This window comes from Aulonocara stuartgranti (genome assembly GCF_965226115.1).
Source record: "Aulonocara stuartgranti genome assembly, chromosome: 16".
Classification (NCBI taxonomy): Eukaryota; Metazoa; Chordata; class Actinopteri; order Cichliformes; family Cichlidae; genus Aulonocara; species Aulonocara stuartgranti.
The window spans coordinates 30,576,641-30,597,459 of NC_138952.1; the positions used below are offsets into that span (position 1 = coordinate 30,576,641).

General features: G+C 40.4%; 1 protein-coding gene across 2 annotated transcripts; it reads left to right on the forward strand.

Moving 5' to 3' along the window:
- Positions 1–247: 247 nt before the first annotated feature.
- wdr3 (WD repeat domain 3) lies at positions 248–16,113 on the forward strand. Of its 2 annotated transcripts, none has more exons than XM_082508335.1 (27): positions 248–689; positions 1,995–2,195; positions 2,303–2,512; positions 2,743–2,861; positions 2,960–3,038; positions 4,222–4,317; positions 4,675–4,776; positions 5,052–5,153; positions 5,696–5,796; positions 6,147–6,251; positions 8,669–8,899; positions 9,026–9,119; positions 9,350–9,451; positions 9,593–9,675; positions 10,815–10,953; positions 11,058–11,114; positions 11,207–11,307; positions 11,706–11,817; positions 13,080–13,214; positions 13,300–13,350; positions 13,431–13,496; positions 13,884–13,976; positions 14,533–14,583; positions 14,692–14,735; positions 14,845–14,973; positions 15,577–15,670; positions 15,769–16,113. In XM_082508335.1, the coding sequence occupies exons 2-27, from the start codon at positions 2,022–2,024 to the stop codon at positions 15,922–15,924; spliced, it is 2,826 nt and encodes a 941-aa protein (XP_082364461.1). In that variant the 5' UTR covers positions 248–689; positions 1,995–2,021; the 3' UTR covers positions 15,925–16,113. The 2 variants fall into 2 exon arrangements, with proteins under 2 accessions (XP_082364461.1, XP_082364462.1); XM_082508336.1 differs by lacking the exon at positions 248–689 and adding an exon at positions 944–1,024.
- Positions 16,114–20,819: the final 4,706 nt, after the last annotated feature.

Genomic DNA, 20,819 nt, shown 5'->3' on the forward strand with positions numbered 1-20,819 from the left:
ATTACAAACGAAATACAATGCCATGTGACTATGATTATTCTGACCTTTCAACTATTTTTTAGAGTATGTTTAATGTACTTTTACTCTGTTCTTTATAGTTTTCTGTCATGTCTATACTCTCCTATTAAAATAGCACACGCTTTTGTTTTGTATAGGTTAGACAAACACTTTTCCGGTGCTATTCACGAGATCATTTTATTTTTCCGGTGCTAGTCAGCTGACTTAAAAAACACTTCCGGTATGGTTGCTTAGGGATCACTGTGGAGTCACTTTATTGATGTAAACCGCAAAAATCATTGGCTCTAAGCCAGACGTCTCTGTCCAAAAATTAAACAAACAAAAACGAGTATCTGTAAAGACCTAATATATTATTTTATTTTGGACTGTACATTCAAAAATGTATAAAATGTCTTTTTTTGGTATTGCAGTCAAAAGCAATAGAAAGAGCGCAATCGAGAAAACAGAGAAACAGAAAGGTTTCTTTGACTCGCAGTTCACTGCTAAAATCCTATCTAAATATTTTAAAAATATATATATTTCCAATAGACTGTATCTGTGTGCATAGTTTTATAGGCAAACTAGCACTGCATGGTATTGTTTTAGTAACGATTTGTGATAGATTGGTTGGGTCTGAAACAGCAGCCGAAGTCAGGCACTTCAAGGTAGTTGCTAGTTGTCACACTTCAAAGGTAAGAGGACCAACATAGACGCTTTACATTGACGAAACAAACGCAAATGTTGTATATAACGTTTAGAGATATACATTTATGTCATGGTTACTTTTATTAAGTACAATTATCCAAGAATTGTTTTACCACGTGGGTCTAGTAACTGAGTATCATGCTTAGGCACACTCGATTTGGGTCAAATTTGTCTCCGGGCGGGCGGAGGTTGACGTTGTCGTGTTGAGTCAAATGCCAGAAGCGTAAACCGGCAACTCTGCCTGCAGTTTTGTGTACTAAAACGAACGTACCCGTATCTGCGAGGACTGATGTGCTATACCTTGCTACACGTTTACTAAGTAGTACGTATTTTTGGTGTATTATTTTAAAGCAGGATTTGCAAATTATGAGGAAAGGACATAAAACGAAGGAATAGACCAACAACACTGAATCGACACTGCAGAAATAAAGGCCGTAGTTCGACACATTATAAACAATACGAAAATACTTTACACCTCATTAATACGGAATAGCATACTAAGATCAGACATGTATTAAGTATGTAGTGTCTTATGCTGGTATAAAACAGAAAACCTTATTTTTGAAAACTGTGATATATTTAATACGCATACGTGGTAGATTATATATTCTAGATAGCAGGGACAAATTACAGCACAAATTAAACTATGCTATATAGATAAAGATTCGTCATTTTATTGCTGTAAATATCTATTAATATGTGGACTCTTGGGTACATTTGATATACAATGTATTTCGTCTTTGTTGTCATGATGGAAAGCATGCATTGTCAACGATGTTTCCATTTTTGTGGCAACATTTGCCAACAGTTGCACAAACAGAAAGCCAGGTCCTTAAAAAAGAGAGGGGTGCCCTGATTGTGCAAATGTGGTTTAGTACCAAAGTTTAAAATGGTTCATGTTTACAGCAGTGTTTATGTGTTTATGCCTCCTGTTGTATCTGGAAACTGGTTTTTCATATAAAAACTATTCACGATCTTCCCCACACTATATTGGAACATTTAGCACAGGAGGCGTCAAAGCCACTTTAGGATGACATGATAACTAATAACATGTGGGTGTAATGTTCAACTTTTCAAACAGTGTTATAAAGATAATAAAACAGTTTTCTGTATTATCTTCATGAAAATGTAGACTTCAATATCTAGCAGAACATGCTGAACTCTGAACTTGTCTTAAATTTATTCAGACATTATGTAGAATCAGGTGGAGCCAATCAAGCACTGAGTCTCTGTTTTTCTTCCGTAAAAGGTGTGCACAGTAAATTTTTCTCCTGTGCTCTGGTGTGAAACAGGATTCAGCATCACCTTAGCTGCTGGTCATGGGTTTGACCAAGCAGTACCTGCGCTATGTTGCCAGCGCCGTTTTTGGGGTCATTGGCAGCCAAAAAGCCAACATCACGTATGTGACCCTTCGAGGAGGGGAGAAGGGGCGCTATGTGGCTGTGGCTGCATGTGAACATGTTTTCATCTGGGATGTTCGAAAAGGAGAGAAGGTGAGGTTCAAGTGTGATTATAGCAATGCGACAACTCATATCCAGGTACACTTCCCTTCAGATTTTATCTGTTCTTATCTTTATTCTTGTCATCTCTGTGTGTGTAGGTCCTGATCCTGCAGGGTCAGAAACATGAGGTGACCTTTCTCTGCCCTTCACCTGATGGAGTTCATATTGCCGTGGGTTACGAAGATGGTGCAGTAAGAATCTTCAGCCTGCTGAACGGTGAGAGCAACGTCTCCTTCAACGGCCACAAGTCTGCAGTCAGCGTCATACACTATGATGCACTCGGGGCGAGACTTGTTACTGGCTCAAAGGTGAGTGTGGCAGGTTGTTCCTTGGTTTTGTTAAGTGTTGACGTGTTTCTAAACTCAACATCAAAGTGACAACAGTTACACGAAAATAAAGGTGTTAATATAAATGGAAGATAAATTGGAGGTTTGTTTGTTGAGTGGTTTACTTTGCCTTTAAAAATGCTTTTTTATTTTACAAGACGGACTGTGAGTTGCAAGGACTCACCTCAGTTAACTGTTTACTCCTCTCTTAGGACACAGATGTGATCGTGTGGGACATCATCAATGAGTGTGGGCTGTACAGGCTGAGAGGCCATAAAGATGTCATCACGCAGGCCCTGTTCCTGAGAGACAAGAACCTCCTCGTCACATGGTAGGACACCGTGATGTTTACATTGTGTCTCGTCTACTGGATTGTATATTTGAAATGGAGGTTTGAAAAGCTAATTGTGTGCTCTGCCCACCGTATAGCTCCAAAGACAGTTTTGTCAAGTGGTGGGACTTGGACACACAGCACTGCTTTAAGACTATGGTGGGCCATCGCAGTGAGGTGAGATGCTTCTTTCTCTGCATTTAGTCCAAGTCCGTTTGTGGAATTTCTTCCCTTCTACATATTCCACACATGTATGACTAGGGCTGGGCCAGATATTGTTCACAATAAAACCCCAACAATCAGACAACCTCCTCTGAACTTGCCAAGAATGGAAAGAAAAAAACTCCCTTTTAATAGGAAGAAGGTTGCAGCAGAATCATATTCTAGCCTTCTGCCACGATTAAGATTTTGTAAAAGGGAGCTACTTCAGCAACCTCTAACAAAGTGTGATGCTTTACAAAATGTGCAAGAAAACGCTTCCTGGTGACGATGGAAACAACAAACTTGAGGCAAAAACACACCATCAAGTACAACCAGGCTATGAAGGAGGAGATGCTAACAGCTGATGATGTGCAACCCAACATTAAACAAATGACTCACCTGAGCAACACTGGAGCACTTGCTACTTACACTCCATATAACAAGAAGCACAAACAGTGGATGGAAATTACTGATGCAATCTCCTGGTGCTAAAGGAGGAATTTAAGTAACTGGTTAAAAAGGTCGACCACATAGTACCAGAGAAAACACTAGCTGGCCTGCTTTTGTGCTTACATTTGACTTATGCTGCGTCACTGCATGTAATGCTGTGTCACTGCTATTGGGCTATAATGTGGCTGCTGCTGGCAGTAGATTCACATTTTGAATTGGGTAGTCTATCTCTAATGACAGTAACTCATCACAAGAACAGCATGTTTAATACCTTTTCTTTTGTTTGCACTAATAAACACTGCTGGCTGCAAGCTGCACTCATTGATACAGCATTTATTGAGTATTTTTTGTTCTTTAGTGTCAGAAATATCATTATTGCACATTTCCTTGACATCTTGTGATAGCATTTTGAGGTAATATCACCCACACTGAAGCTGCAGCGCACAGTGTGGTTCCAAACCTGCTCTGGCATTAACCTCAGGACAAAAACTGTGAACTGGGAGCTTCATGGCAGGATTTTCCATGGCCAAGCAGTTCCTGTAGGTGTACTGTGCAGTACTTTGGTCCATATAGTGGAGCTCTTGTGACTAGCTGCTTTCACTGGAAGGAAATGGGGATTATAAGAGACTTTCCACTGGAATTTTAATGTTTTTCCTAGATTATTAAGATGACTCGATGTTTTTGTTTTAAATGTGTGTGTGTATGTTAGGTTTGGGGTATGGTGTTGCTGAGCCAGGAGAGTAGGCTGTTGACGGGCTCTGCAGACAGTGAGCTTCGAGCCTGGGACATCAACTACCTGGAGGAGGTGAGAAAGGACTCAGCTGAGCACTTTTTTCTCTTCCTCCCCCAACTGCCCTTTACTGAAAAAAGACAATCAGAGAGAAAGCAAACAGTTTTTCTTGAGATCCTGGAGTCTCTCCCCTAATGTGCGATGCTTTACTTTCTATGAAGATGTCATGTTTTGCTTTTAGTAGTCTTTCATTTCCCTTTTGTATTATTTTGCCTGTAATTTTACACAACACGGGCACTTTTTTTTTCAATTACATTAAATTTGTTATTGAAGTTAATCAGATCCTTATTAACTGTAGGTTTTGGCTCTAAAAACGATATTAATGGAGTTGTTGTAAGGTCGTAAAACTCTGTCTGGTCGCGTCCTGCGCAGGCAAAAGCTGAGGGTGAGCCTACGGTGAAGAAGGGAAAAACTCTGTTGGTTGATGATGATGAAGAAGACAATAAAGAAGACGTGGATGAAAGCCTTGAAGAGGTAAAGTAGCATTCATTACAGTGAGGGTAAAATGATTCAAATGCTCTGCATGCATCTACTTTGTAGTGGAACGTCATTCTTTATTAAGCAGTGTAGGTCTCAGAAGGATAAAGTCAGTGCACTGCCACATTTTTGTGCTGTTGATTCTTTTTTTTCTAATGTTTCACAGTTGTTAATAGTTCCAATTATTCAACACCATCTTCAACTAGAGTATTTTTGTAAATTAAACCAAATTCTCTCTTTAACATTTATTCTTTCTTTTTCTTTTTGGGCAGCGCATCCTATCTTGTGAAAAGGCCGGCTCCATCCTGAGAGAAGCTAGAGATCGCGTCGTCTCACTGACAGCAGACCGCCACGCCAGAGTCATCGCCTGCCACGTTAGTACTGAAGCATCTTACAGCTCCTTGTGACTCTGCATGATGTCTGGAATACACAGTATTTATATGTGGGTTGAATGTAATGCTTGCTCGGTGCAGTTTGAGCCCACTGAGACCTGCTGTAGTCATGCTGTAGTATGTGTTTCTTCTTTCACTGGTAGCTTTTAGGCACTCATCAGTAGTAAGGTCGTCTTGTGGCTTTTAGTCAGTGTCGCTAATGTAATGTGAAAGAGATCATTCTGACATCACTAATGTATGTCAGTTCACAACCTGCTGTAATTGTCTGTATATTCATTTGTTTTCTGATCACATGACCTGATGGTTAAATGCGATTAAGAATAGTTTCAATGGTTTTGTTTTGTTGGTCAGACTGATTGCTGAGTTATTTCCTCCTATACAGTCACACTGCCCGTCAGCATTTGCCTGACAATCAGCTGTAATTTAAACATTGCACATACTAGTTTAAATGCCTTTGTGTTTGTAAACTAATTTTCTAGCTAAAAGCGATTGATGACACACATTATGCCGTCTATGTCTTTCAGGGCAACGACTCAGTCCTGGAGCTCTTCACTGTGCTGTCAGAGGAAGAAGTGCAGAAAAAAATGACAAAGAAGCTGAAGAAAGCCAAAAAGAAGGCCACCAAGTAAGCGCACATGTATTCTGTTCTTTGGAATATTTGCACATTGACTGTTACTGTTACCACTGCACAACCAGCGCTAGTTTTATTAGCCAGACATTCAGATACTGAGGTGGACAAATTTACCAAAGACAATTAAACGCGTGTATTTCTGCTCTCTTCTGAGAAAGCTTCATATGAATGTCGCTAATATAACTCCAGTACTGACACCACCTATCTTGACTACTTCTAACACACTGATGTCAGTGGAGGTGGAAGGACAAGTGCTAGTGCTGCTGCCTAAATGATTAGTTTCAGCTTTTTTGTTATTGTTGATCTCCCTTTGAACTGATGATTATTATCCCTGCTCTCTGCAGAGCTCAGGAAGCTTCAGGTGAGGAGACAGAGGAGCCCGTGGTGAAGAGGATGCTGAAGGACGAGATCATCAGACTAACAAACATCAAGGCATCTTCCAAGATCAGGTCAGTGCAGCGAATTATGCTCTCTCTAAGATTTTGAAACTTAGGTCCAGATAGTAGGGCTGAACGATATATCTCATTTACGATAATATCGCGACATGATCAAGTGCAATTTTCTAACCGCAAAGGCTGCGATTATACTCTGGACATGTCCAAATTCATGGGCTGCATCCTCCTGAGGCCGCATTTGTAGACCGATTACGTCACAGCGACGCGCCGAAGGCTGTCCAAATTACTACCATATCCCAGAATTCATAGCGCGGCCCAGCCAAACTCCAGTTTCCAACAATGGCGGCCGCTACTAAGTTTTAAAATTACTCATACTAATCTTTCTGGGTCAGAAAATAAACTTTTAACATATTTTCAGGCGAGAAAGTAGTTGTGTAAACATCAAATATCTGCTCGGTTTATCAAGATATCCCATATTTGCAAAAGTGCTTCGACGTTTTCAGAGGCGTCTGCTACCCACCAGCTCGACAGCTAGCCGGGAGCTCGAGGGTTACTGATGCGGCCGAGAACGGCACAACTCCTGGCACATCATTTTCAGATCACCGCGGAGTTTCGCTGCTCGGGTTAAACGTGATATATAAGTCACTTAGACAACCTAAAAATGTTATTGTTGGGCTTTTTTCAGTGTTTTGTTTGTTCGTGAGTAAATCGGTTTGGCTGAGATTAAAGTTATTAGATTAGATAAAATAAAACTTTATTAATCCCCCGGGTGGGTTCCTCCTTGGTTTTCACACAGCTGACTAAACGTCAAACAGAAAACTTATTAAACAGAAGTATGAGACAGTCGAGAATTTACACCAGTGTCTGGTTATATTTTAGATAGCAAGAAGCAGACGGCCGAGTTTATTAAACTCCACCGAGACAGCGGTGACGCTAATCAGAACTAGACCGTCCAATTTCACGCCTTTAAACTTTAAAGGCGTGTTTGTGTGTGTGTTTATACAATTGCTATTATGTTTGCACTTTATGTGTAATGTTACTGACTGCAGAGATCAGTAAGATGTGTGTATTTTTTATTTATTAGTTTTATTTATTTAATATTATTTTTTAATTGAATGACTGTCTAGTAGTTCACAGATGTCGAAAAACTGAGTGTGGTAAAGCCACTGATTTTTTTATGTATATTTCTGCAATCTGCACATTGTACTGACTTTCATTTTAATGTTTACACCAGGGTTCCTTGTCAGCACTTTATGCTCAGATGTTTGTAAGCTAAAAATAAACTATTGTGTATGTTCAAATATACTGTTGTGATTGAAGAAGTTAAATAAAAATGTCAGTCATCAATTCATGCATCACCTCATGTCATCATAACAGAGGTCTGTCTTCCAGGAAAGAACAGTTTAAAATTAATGTAATATAGAATTGGCCATACTATATGATGTATTGCTTGTCTTTGTTTAATAATACAGAAGACAAAGACCTTAAAAAATAATCGCATATCGCATCGCAATCGCAATATTGGGGCAAAAAATCGCAATTAGATTATTTTCCATAATCGTTCAGCCCTACCAGATAGCATCCGAATAAATGTTAAAATGAATTTTCTTGTTTCAAATCTAACTTTTCAAACATTTTGAATTCACTTTGCTGCCGCTGTTTGTCTCTTTATCTGTGTTGATCCAGTGACCCTATTTCTAAACATTAAGCCACAGTTACCTGTAGGAGATCATGAATTTCCTCTGATCATGGTTGTTGTGTGCATTGCCACCACCTGCTGGACATTGAAGTAAAAGCGGAGCATGCAGGAATGAAGTATTATAAACTGCTCTAATCGGCCTTACATTGCAGTACAATTCCAGACAACTAACAGTCTTTAGTTCCTTGAATAATTTCATAGGATGAAATAAGGCTAATTCATGTAGAAAAATAACAAAATGAAGATTCATGTCATTTAAAAGCACAAGTTCTTACCACCTGACAATAGTGGTGCTGCACAAGATTTACAAATAGAAATAAATATAAAATATAAATTTTGCAAAGTGGAAAAAAAACCATTTAGACTTCTTATTCAAGTAAGTACAGATCAGGACACAATTATTAACCCCCCTATGAAAACAGCAAGTTTTTAAGTTAAACAGGGCAAAGAGTATTTAACATAGCTTTTTCAAACATCAACATAATTTTGTCCTTATATGTAAATAGCTCAAATTGTGTACAAGTTGTTGATCTAAATATATCTGAAGTACCTGAATTATGTAGGATGGCACTTTCCAGAATTAGAAAGGTTGTGTCTGGCTCCTCTCTTATTTACACAAGGGGGCGCCACAATAAATGGAACCACATATTTGACCTGATGCATCCCTCCCAGGTACTTGTGTCACAAGTCAGGGATCTTCGCTAGCCACGCTCTTCGGAATCAGGGGTCTGTTCACATGTACACACCATCCATGTCCTCTGTCCCCTCTCAGGTGGGTGGACTGCCTGTCATGTGCAGGTGGTGAGCTGAAGGTGGCTCTGCTGCTCCAGAATAACACAGTTGAGACCTACAGCCTGAAGACCTCACACAAGACCCCCGTAGCCGATAAAACGGCTCGCCTCACACTCGGGGGACACCGCACAGATGTGCGCACACTGGCCTTCAGCTCAGACAACCTGGCTGTCCTCTCCGCCTCCGGAGACACCGTCAAAGTTTGGAACAGGTAACACCAGTTTAGATGCAGCACGTCCTGAAAGGGTCTTATAATTAGATTCATTTTGCTGCATTCAGTGAAAAAGCTCTTGCTTCATTGGTCATTGTCTTCTAACTGTCCTGCCCACTGTGACAGATCCACTCTGCAGGTGATTCGCACCATGGCCTGCGAATACGCCCTCTGCTCCCTCTTTGTGCCTGGAGACCGACAGATAATCCTGGGAACGAAGGTATGTGGACACACTGAGTCATTCAGACACTCTGTCCAAGGCTTACAGTCAGTTTCAACCACTGTTCTCTATAAGTTATTGATGTGTCGGTGATTTAGTGGATTTGAGCGTGTAGAGTGTATTTCTTTCTGAATCCTGTAATCTAATGGCAACCATTTGGAAGAGAGAATATTGCTCCTTACAAAGTTGTAGACTTTCTTGTAGTCAAGATTGTGTTTTGTTCTTATTAGAGTGGGAAGCTGCAGATCTTTGAGCTGGGTTCAGGAAGCCTTCTGGAAACTGTAGATGCCCATGATGGAGCTGTGTGGTCAATTTGCCTGGCCCCAGATCAGGTAAACCTCACTGTACTCAGCTTGTGTGTCTGAGTGTTTTTCACACCCAACTTATCCTTTCCATAAACTGATTTTTTTTTTTTAAAATCGAAGTCCGAAGACTGATTTGATTTGTTTTTTATTTGTGTGTGTTTCCTTTAGAGGGGGATTATCTCAGGAAGTGCAGATAAGACTGTGAAGTTCTGGGAGTTTGAGCTGGTAAAGGACAAGGAGACGAGCCAGAAGTGAGTTTATTTTGTTCAATGTTCAGGATCGATGTGGTAGATTTTCAATGATCTCATAGGACCCTTAACACCTGGAATAAAGTGGTCAGGTTCAGCATAAGCTTGAAACTACTGAGGAGCTACATGTGTATATATAGGATCAATTAACATAATAAATAAAATGCTTATTTTTAATATTTTTTAAGCGTTTGCAGACAGTGACTGCCTGATGGCCAAAACTCACCAAACAAATCCTCTCTAAATACTTTGTCAGCGCTATTAACACAACTGCCTGTGGTTGTGGTTCCAGTCATCTTTGTAGAAATAGACCAAGTCTGAGCAGACCTGACATTCCCATACATTACATGGCCTCTGTTTCAATCAACTCTCCATATTGTCAATCTGGTTGATCTTAATATTTAAATAGACTTTGCAGTGAATCTGCTGTGTGTGCGTTTTTTTTTTTGTTGTTGGTTTTTTCCATGAAGTCTTCTCTTTAACATAATCTCACAGCAGTTTGTAGCCACAGCCTTCATGCTACTGCTTAATGTTACTGGACACAAGTTTTACGTTTTTTTCTTGTCTCTGAACACGACTTCTCGTCATGTCCACTCTTATCAGTTCTGATTTGTGTTCATGTACATTAAATTAATATTTTCAGCCTTTAAAAGGGGGGGAAAGGTCCACATTTGGATGCTGAAGAGGAGATGGATGAGTGAATGTGTAGTTTTGCAGACTCAGGAGGTCCCTGAGACTGTGTCAGAAAAGGCGTCCTGTCTAAATCAGTCCCAATTAGAGTACGCAGATCCATCTGCTGCGTTGAGCCCTTGGAAAGTAAGGGAAGAGCCCAAAGTATTGTGTGTCATTATTGTGTGTCAACATAGCTGACACACAGTTAATGCAATAGTTTTCTTCAACTCAAGACTCCTGCTATAACCTGGAGATGCTGGAGATGCTCTTTTGGACGGTGTGCATGTAAAACAATAAGAATGTGTCCAGTAATATCTGGCCCTAACTGCCTAATTTACTATTCCTGTTATTTGCAGTAGGTGCAATATGAAACATTGCTATATATGGTGAAAGCAGTGATGTTGAAAACTGTGTTATTGCATCACGACTTACCTGCAGAGTTGTTGTGTGTGTGTGTGTTTGTGACTCAGACGGCTGACAGTGAAGCACAAACGCACTCTGCAGTTGGAGGAAGACGTTCTCTGTGTGAAGTTTTCTCCTGACCACAGACTGCTGGCTGTCTCTTTGTTAGACTGCACAGTCAAGATCTTCTACACAGACACACTTAAGGTAGGCTCGACATACAAGATTCGACTTAAATTTATATTTACCGCACACTGGCTTCATGTCACTGTTTACATCATATCTACACATTCTTCCTTTTGCTGCTCCAGTTCTTCTTGTCTCTGTATGGACATAAGCTGCCTGTACTTTGTCTGGACATCTCACACGTGAGTACTGTTGAGATATTAAAATTATTAGCTGCAAGACTCACTTCAGCCCAGAGTCTTCCTGACTCTGACCTTGTGTGTCTCTTAACCAGGATAGCACAATTATTGCCACTGGCTCCGCCGACAGAAACGTGAAGATCTGGGGTTTGGATTTTGGCGACTGTCACCGCTCCATGTTTGCTCATGACGACAGGTACTGGCCAGCACAGACCCAAACCAAACAGTCAGAGGTTCAACTGGAAATAAAAGAGATTTTTACTCAGTGATGAAGTCATCTACGGGGCAGTTTAGCTTCCAACCGTGACTTCATCTCTGTGGTTAGAGACTCTGATCTGTGTCCTGTTAACTTCACACCAGCTGCTCTTTCATCTGCACGCTCCTCTGGTTTCTCATGGACCATCTCAGTTTCTGTGCTTGATGATTTCTTTTCGTTTGTTAATTAATTTTTGATTAAATGTGATTTTTCTTTCACTTTTTTTCTAATTTCCTTTGAAATGTGTTGTTGTGTAATATTCTTTCCTGTCTCCTTGTTTGAAATTGATCTAAATCTGCTTTGTCTCATAATTTCTTTCCTCTGTTTTCTCTTTGCAGTGTCATGTTCCTTCAGTTTGTTCCCAAGACTCATTTGTTCTTCACAGCAGGGAAGGACAAGAAGATCAAACAGTGGGACGCAGACAAGTTTGAGAACATCCAGACACTTGAGGTAACAGCTTTCCCCACGCCCACCGCTCGAAAAATGAAAAGAACATTTTTTTTATTCAGAGTGAAGTCAGTTAAACTTCTACGATATTAATCTGGTCGGTTAATTTAATTGTTAATTAGTTTCAGCTCCTTTGGTGTTAATGAAATTGACAGAAGATGCACTAGAGGGGTAACAATGAGACAATCCCCAAAACAGGAATGGTTTGGCAGGTGGAGGCCGCTCACATCTTTCCCTTTTCATCTTTTCTGACTGTTTCTTTTCACTAGTTTTGCATTTGGCTGGTTGTCAGTGTCACTGCCGGTAGCATGAGGTGATACCTGGACCCTATCAGATCCTCCAGGATGCCACATCAATACGTTTGTGATGCGCAAATGAAGCAGTGTTTAACCATGTCATCAGCTGTTTTAAAAATAGGTTAATTCATTCAAAGCTTTGTTTCAGTGACATCTGGTGGTGAAATAGGAGACAGCAAAACAATGTCTCAGTCGTGCAGCTGAGTAACGAGGGTTTGTATGAATGATAGAAATACAATTTGGGGAAGATGGATTGATTGGGAAGATGATTCTGTAAACTGATGTAGGAGTTGGAAGTAGGTGTGCCTGTGTAACTAGGGTAACTAATCCAAACTACACCTCATTCATGAGCTACGCAGAGAATGGCATTGGATTTATTCCTCACAGAAACACACAGATCAGTTCTGGGTGATCAATTTTCTACTTAGATTAAGTTCACACTTCTTATTTATTTATTTTTTACTTTTCAAATACCAGACTGTCATAGAACACATAGGTACACAGAAATGATAATCTTTTCTTTTTTCTGTTTTATAGCATACAAAAACATAGATGGCATGAATACATGAATACCCCCCACTCCCTCCCAATAATGTTACAGAAAAATGAATTAACCCATCCAAAAAATAAATAAATTAATTAAAATAAATAAATAAATTTATATAGACTTCAGCTGGAAATCTAATTTGTAACCTACGATGTAACCGTAAACGGGTTATAACCCTACGCCATAACCAGACAACGAGTGTTATGCCGTAGGGTTCAAAGGGGTTTTATCTTAAATCAGGAATTAATTCATAATCTAATTTTTATAGCACTCCACCCAGTAGCTGTTGATACTTGGTCTTTCCTATTTGATTTTGTTTTTGTAGCTGCCCCACATTTCTTACTGCTCAGCTTCATCATTTTACATTTTGAACGTTGCCACTACGCTACGTTGTAACACTGAACGTCCTCTTTGAATCACAGGGCCACCATCGGGAGGTTTGGTGTCTGGCCATCAGCCCAAACGGAGACCACCTCGTGTCGTCATCTCACGACAAGTCCCTGCGTCTCTGGGAGAGGACGAGGGAGCCCATCATCCTGGAGGAAGAAAAGGAGATGGTGAGGTGGAGGACAGGGCCCACAAAGATGATGTTACAGTGGTTGACATAAACACCTAAACACCGCCTCCTTTTTGTGTCGATAGGAGCGAGAGGCAGAGTTTGAGGAGAGCTTGGCTAAAGGAGATGCACCTGTGGTGAGTGCTTAGTTTTCAGCTTCTACACTTAGTTGCTGTTATGTTGGATGAGTGATGCATTTATACGTTCTGCTTCTCAGGTACCGGGAGAAACGCAAGGAGAGGCAGCACCTGCTGGCAAGAAGACTGTGGAGACAGTCAAAGCTGTGAGTTCTCTTCAGTAATTATTAGTAATTAATGAGTGCAGATTATTATCTGCACTCAAAAAGTATTTATGGCCAAAATGAAAACTTTAAGTAATCTGATTACATGTAAATTTTCTGTGTAATTGTATTCCATAAGTAGGATTGTAAAGTGTTCAATTTAACGGACTTTGGTCAAATGAAATTTACTTGATTGGTACACATTCAGTTTTTATCAAGCATATTTTCTTTAATAATTAATTAATTGAATAAATCCTTGATGATTTTCTATATTTCAGTTGCCTTTTACTAAGAATTATTCTTCATATTTATGAGGGTCAAAAATCAGAAGCCTTCTTTGTTGATCTTTTCCCTGTTTGTGCGATTTTTTTTTTTTGATTTTTTTTGCAGGCTGAGCGAATCATGGAGGCTCTGGAGCTTTATAAAGGGGAAACAAGGAAGATGGAAGAGCACAGATATGCCTGTGAGAGCGCAGGCAAAGAGGTTGAGTCATGATTTCAGTTATTCTACTTTTGCTGTGGGGTAGTGCAGTAAAAAGGCATTTTTTTGTTTTATCAATGCTCAGCTGATTCTGAGCAGAAATCATTTTTCCAGCAGCTGCAAATGCAGTGATGTGAGGAAGAGGTCAAACACCATTACCTTAGTTTTTAAGTTCCTCCCTTCAAGGTCATCTTCCTGTGCACTTCTGGACCACCCTGAGTGGTGATGCTGTTTTTGGAAGGCTCCACTGGAAGTCCTGCTCTGTCCACTTACAATAGGGCATTTGAAAAATCACCATGGAAACTACCCTACTTGCTAAATTTAGCTCTGTGCGCTTACCAGAGTGTAGTTTAAATTGATGAGTCACATAGTTGTGACCGGGCACCTGTGGCAGATCCACAATGACTTTCAGGGAGTCATGTAAATACTGGCAGAAGCACAGACTTGGGTCCAGATGTGCAGGAGAAGATCAAAGGGCACATCAGAGAAGTTTAAATCAGGTTTTTTGTTTTTTAAAAAGCATCACAGGTCACATTAAACAGTTCATCCTCTTTTGCAGCTTCCTCCACCGCAACCCAACCCTATCCTCGTGGCCTTTGGAAATGTTTCGGTAAGAGAAACAGAGTTATGAACAATAAATGTCTTCATACTGAGATCACAAATAAACCTTGTTTTCAGCTCAAGCTATAAACTCAATCTGTCTCTGCCCCTCTTTAAGCCCTCCCGCTACGTTTTAGATGTGATAAAGAAGGTCAGATCGAGGTAAGATTCAAGCGAATGATGTGAAGCTGATTACCATCTGCCTACACTGTCCTGTGCATTTAAATACACTCAGATTTTTTTCTTTTTTACGTTTTTTTGTGATCATCAGTGAGCTGGAGGTTTCTCTGCTGGTGCTGCCTTTTCCTTATGTCCCCGAGCTCCTGAAACTCTTCAACAGTTACATCCAGCAGGGCCTGGAGGTGGAGCTGGTCTGCCGCTGCCTGTTTTTCCTTCTCAAGTGAGACGTGCTTTATTATGGTTGTCTGTTTTATAGTCAGATTTAATCTTTGGGCAGTTGAGTGGTGACTCAGGAGTCTGGGATCTGCATGAAAATTTTAAACAACAAAAGATTTAAAACATAAATTTAAAAAACGAATTAACATAAGAATGGTGGGTTTTTTAGGTGTTATGAAGCTCATTTCAATGATCAAACGTTTTAACGAAACTAAAATGTTGAGAAAATGCAGATTATTCAAAGGCGCTATAAGAACAGGAAGCCGAGGCTACAAATTTGAATGGGCTCAACAAAAATGAATAATTAAAGATTGGAAAACATCGCCCGATGAGATGAGGATCAGGTTCTTCTGTGACACATGGATGAAACGGACATGAAAACGTGGATCCATATGTCCTTCTTTCAACAGTTCAGGTTGCAGGTAGTGGATGGAGGATATTTTCATGGCACACTTAAAAGCACAGCCTACCTGAGTATTGTTGCTCACCGTTAACATCACTTTATAACTGCAAGTGATGATCTTCTGATGGCTGCTTCCAGCAGGATAACACACCATGAATAACACTCGCAAGGTGCACCTAATAAAAGTGTTTTGTTTATTTCTAGGATCCATTTTGGTCAGATCTCCAGTAACCAGATGCTGCTGTCTGTCATCGATGAACTACGGACCAATACACTCTCAAAAGTGCGGGAAATCAGAGTAAGTGACATCTGAGTGGAAGGGAGCGGGACCGAGCAAAGCTTTTTGGCGTTTAACCGATTGTTGCTTCTATTCTCTCTCCACTTTCCTTCTTTCAGGATGTGATGGGTTTTAACAGTGCAGCCCTGCAGTTCCTCCAGCGGGAGATCGAGAGCAAAGAGGACGTCATGTTCTTTGCCGACGCTACAGGTCGCCTGGAGGAGAAGAAGAAAAAGAGGAGGAAGAGGGAGAGGGCCGTCTTGACCATTGCTTGAATTATAATGAACATTTTGGATTGTTTTCGTATAAACGTCCACTCTCCACCCCATTCTGCTTTATTCCAGGAGTGGACTAGATGCCTCACACTGTTGCTTTTTATATGTTATTAAATCCTGAACTAATGTAACAAAGTGTTATTCAGTGGCAAGCTTCTTTTCCCAAATAAACTACGAGGTTTTCTCACAGTACTTGGAAGTTTTATGGGCGGGGGGGCTTTCAAAACAAATAAATCCTTGGTGGCAAAGAGAAACGTAGCGTGGATTCTCAGCATTTCCTTGTGTTTCCTCAGGTTTCTATAAAATTCATTCAAATATAGTTAAACTTTAAATAGATTCAGGTTTAAAGTAGCACTAGTACTCCATTCATGCTCGCCACAAACACAAAAGGACATGTATGATTTAAGCTGGTTTCTGATCTACAAGCCCAAGGGGAGCAATTCAGGCCCGGAGCCAAAACAAGGCCAAAGATTGTCTGGACGTGGCAGTCGTTTTGAAAGATGTCAGAGACTACCTGAGCTCCAGACCACCTGGGTGTTACCACCCTGCCCCACAGAGCAAGTCCCCTGATTCCAGTTGGCCTCAGTGCAGCCAGCCACTACTGAAATTAGGGAGATGTGGCTTGACTTTATAGCCCCAGTAACCTATCCTTGATTTATTACCCCAAGGCCTGGTAGATGGGGTAAGTATAATTCATAGCATGGGAGAAAAATCTTGGTTTCCAGTTCTGTGAGCTGCACAAATGTGAACAGCGTAGGTTTGTTGAATGCTTTCTAATCTCCTGGCCTTTAGAAAAGTTTCACACCCACATCAGACACTTCATTTTCCACAAGTGTGTTTATTTCCTGACGGTAGGGTGCTTTTTGGAATAATGAAATGAACCCTTTAAAACACCTCACACTCACTGTTCATGTACTAATGTCACAGAGGACAAAAAAAGCAAATTAACTCTGTATTTAGAGGCATGTAAAAAAAAAAAAGTGTGTGTGTTTTTATGGGTCTGGATTTGGTCTCAAAGCTGTAAATATCTCACCTACCAAAATTAAAAATTCTTCAGGAAAATCCCAGGCTGCACTCTCACACACACTCAAACGACACCGGCAGCGCATTAGCACCCAACTGTGGTTTAGATTAATCATCGCAGACTGATTAAAATGGGAAAAATTCAAAGGCCTTAAATCTACAAGCATCTTTCGCCTCAAACTGAGCCAAAGTGTGTGACATTTCACTGAACCTACAGTGAGGTAACAGCATAAAATAGAGTTTTAATGGTCTGTGCAGAATATGAAACCCCAAAGCACCATTTTTCAGGGTATTTTCCTTTTTTTCTTCCTCAGTAACAGAATGTTCTGCTGACTTTCTCCCTCTTTCTTCACTCATCCTCACTGTTCCTGCAAGCAAGCCTGGCTTTATTGTTTATTAGAGCCTTTATTACAGCACCTTGCATCCCCGTGTACCTGCAAGCCGATTATTCCAAAGCTCATGTTCAGTGTTTGCAGGAGGATCCAAAAAATTAATCCAAAGATTTATTTGGGTCCTGCCCTCACGATAATCTGTAAGTTTATTGTCATTAGCGTGGAACAAGAAGGTACATCAATCTTTTTTGCCACTATGATGTCACTTTTGTATTCTTTTTGCCTTACGACCTTGAATATTCCTTAAAAAGGCAGCAGTGACTCCTTTTTTAATGGATGAAAGCCCAGGGAACAGAATGACATGTTTCATTCACTAGATGGCAGTCTTGGCTTTGCTTAAACCGGCTTTAGCGCGCCCGTTTTGGTGTCTGATCTAATGCATTAGTCCATGTTAGGATATCTCACAACTCCTGTTGCAGCTCAGGCCATAATAGTAGATAGCGGAATAAAACTAAAGCAGTGGCCCCAGATCTGAGATATTCAGGCTAAGCAGCTTCATTGGTGCTCGTACACATTTGCGACACCCATCTGTTAGTGAAAGAAGCACAAAAAACTCTGGATTAGTGTTGGATGATGCTGAGCTTTAGTTGTCGCAGGTGATCCACTTCTCTACTTAGTTCTTCTGTAATCTAAAGTGATGTCTAAACAACGTTTCTTCTCCGTAACTTATTATTTTTCCTTTCTTCCAGGCAGTGAGTATTAGCTCTCTAACACTATGTGTTCTTTAACAGTCTGTATTTACATTAGAAATTGATGGACAGGAGATTGTGTTACTTTATGCGGTCTACATTGCTATAGTCTGTTATTGTATACTCTGCATGAAATTATGTACAGCAGGATACGATCTACTCACAAATGCTGACTTGATCTGCTGCTGTCTATAGCCAGTGAATGTGATATGAGCTATAAATGTGTATGACCCATAGTTGAGATAGGTGCTGTCGGCAGTGACAGGCCTCCTGTTACAGCAGCGCTGCTCCTCTGTTGAACAGTTCACACAGCAACTCTTGAGCAGTGTGACTGAAGAAGAGCATAACAAGCTTGAGATGTTGGCACTTGAATATCTTTGTGTCCATTCTTTGTTAATGTATTTAATTTGATCAGTTAATGCTTTTAAAGTGAAACATATCCAGCAAAGGAAATGACATTTTTGTCCGGTGTAATTACATGCTGTGCTACAGTAAAGTGTAAATGAGTGTGACTCTGTAAAATTTAAATGAACAAAAAAGCAGAACAAATAATTTACAAAGGATTTTCTCCCTGAATTTAATTAAAATAAATTGTTAAAATATAGATAAAAATAAAGTGTGCCTACATTTTAAAAAAAATGTATGATTTTTGCAAATCTTAAGCCACAAATGCACTGAAAACAAAACCCTGGTGCAACGTCACTGACAGCTAAACAGGTAAATTAGTAACACAACATCCAGAACACACAGTCACAATCTAACATTCTTATTAGAAAACCTGACAATGATACACTGGTGAATGTGGTGTGGATGGCATGACGTATGAAGGACACTCAGATGACATCTTTTTCAGGGAAGACCTTTTTCAGCAAGATGTTGCTAAAATATATTTTGCATGTATTACAAAGTCTTCTATAGATATTAAAGGAGAAGTGTATTTTTCATTCTAAGTACTCACAAGGTACCAAGTACATAATGATCCACTGCTGAAAGTAATCCAAACTACAAGCTAGAATTCAAAAACTGCAGTAGGAAATTCCTGAGATTTCAATTTATTTATTTTTTTACATTTGTAATCTGTTTGCAAATATTTTTTAGAGTAATTTTTGTTATTTTTTGGCATAAACGATTTCCACAGATATAGCAGATATCCACCTCCAGGTTCTGCTCGAGGTTTCTTCCTGTTAAAAGGAAGTTTTTCCTCCCCACTGTCTCCAAGTCCTTGCTCATAGAGGATTGTCTAATTGTAGGATTTTGAGCACTTTGAGGGGACTGTTGTTGTGATATGGTGCTATATAAATAAAACTGAATAGTTGTTTCACTGGCCTTTTTATCCTTTAGATGATTATTATTGAGCATGTTTATAGCAGATTTTTGAGTCTCTAACTAATGTACTTCTGGAGATATGAGACCTGACAAGAGTAGATAACATTTAAAAAAATAACATAGGTTGGAAAAAGTTTATTGTTTTATTAAAAATATTTACAGTCTGAAGCCTCTTTAAAGGTTAATCACATTGCATTGCCCTCTGCTGTGTTAGGTGTGTGTGTGAAGCACTCCAGGCATTTTGTGGAACCACTGAGGTATAGAGCAGTTACTGACCTGCAGACCATGTAACGTTTACACAAACTTTGCAACTCCAAATGTGATTTCATTTTGTTTTGTTTCTAATTAAACAAGCCAGCCAGCTCATTATTATAATATCTGATGTCTAAAACGATTCACCCGCAGCCTGTTTTGGTTCATCCGTCTGCAATGACCTCAGCACAGTCATCGTGGCGTCCAGTCAGACAGCAGCACAACTTCAACCATACAGACAGGCCATCCATCAGCCTGCCAGGCCACCAGTCATCCCAGCGACTGGCCTCGTGTTAAATCTGTGTCCAGCACTCATGAATGAGCCCATACCTGCACTGAGATATGAGGTGACGGCTCATTCTGCTGGGACGCAGTTGTAATGTGGCTGCTTCAGCAGCAGCAGCAGGAGGGGAGGACTGGGCGGCGGCCGCTGAGCGTCCAGGCAGGTTGCTGAGTGATGAGGTGATGGTGCACGCAGAGGCGGCCAACGGGGCCGACTGGCCACTAACTGCATAGCTGTGCACATACAGCCATGAATGTTTCCTTTCTTTGCATCCTCTCGGCTCTCCCCCTCATCCCTCAGCTGTCCTCAGACTCTCTACACTTCTTTCCTTGGTGCTTGCATGTCTGGGTGTCTCTTCTCTTGCAGCAGATCTTTTAATATGTGCAGCACAACTGTAATATGTAGCAAAAAATGCATTAAGTAATTGATATATTGTTAATAATTATTATTAATAACAAGAAAGTTAAAAATAGAAAAAATGCAACTGTAGGATTTAAAAAACTACTTCTAATCAAACCCACGAAGTGGGATCAATAATAAATCCATCAAGTTATCAAAAAAATGGCTTTATCCATTCCTGTTTCAGCGTGCTCTCGTTACTGCCTCCAGGTTTTAATGGTGCTGCACATGTTGATGGGGTCGGCAGCTCACCTTCCTTCATTTCAGCGGAAGGGGGAAACATGTTTTAATAACCAGAGTCTGCAGAGATCAGGGGAAAGGAAACCGTTTTTTCCCTCCCGCCCTGCATCGAGGTCAGCCCCCCGAATGCCCTTACCAAACCACACACAAACGCACAACCTTCTGTAGAACACACGTAACAAGCTTGTAATACTGGAGCGCACACACAGGCACAGAGCCGAAACTCAACAAACGGATCTATGTCTTTTAGAAAAGGCCAGAGTTTTCACTAAAGGCACGAGGCCGCCATCG

Coding starts and splice junctions, on each gene's coding strand:
- wdr3 (XM_082508335.1), top strand. CDS start 2,022: ATGGGTTTGACCAAGCAGTACCTGCGCTATGTTGCCAGCGCCGTTTTT. Junction 13,977..14,532: donor GTGAGAGCGCAGGCAAAGAG/GTTGAGTCATGA, acceptor CCTCTTTTGCAG/CTTCCTCCACCGCAACCCAA. Junction 14,584..14,691: donor TGGCCTTTGGAAATGTTTCG/GTAAGAGAAACA, acceptor CCCCTCTTTAAG/CCCTCCCGCTACGTTTTAGA.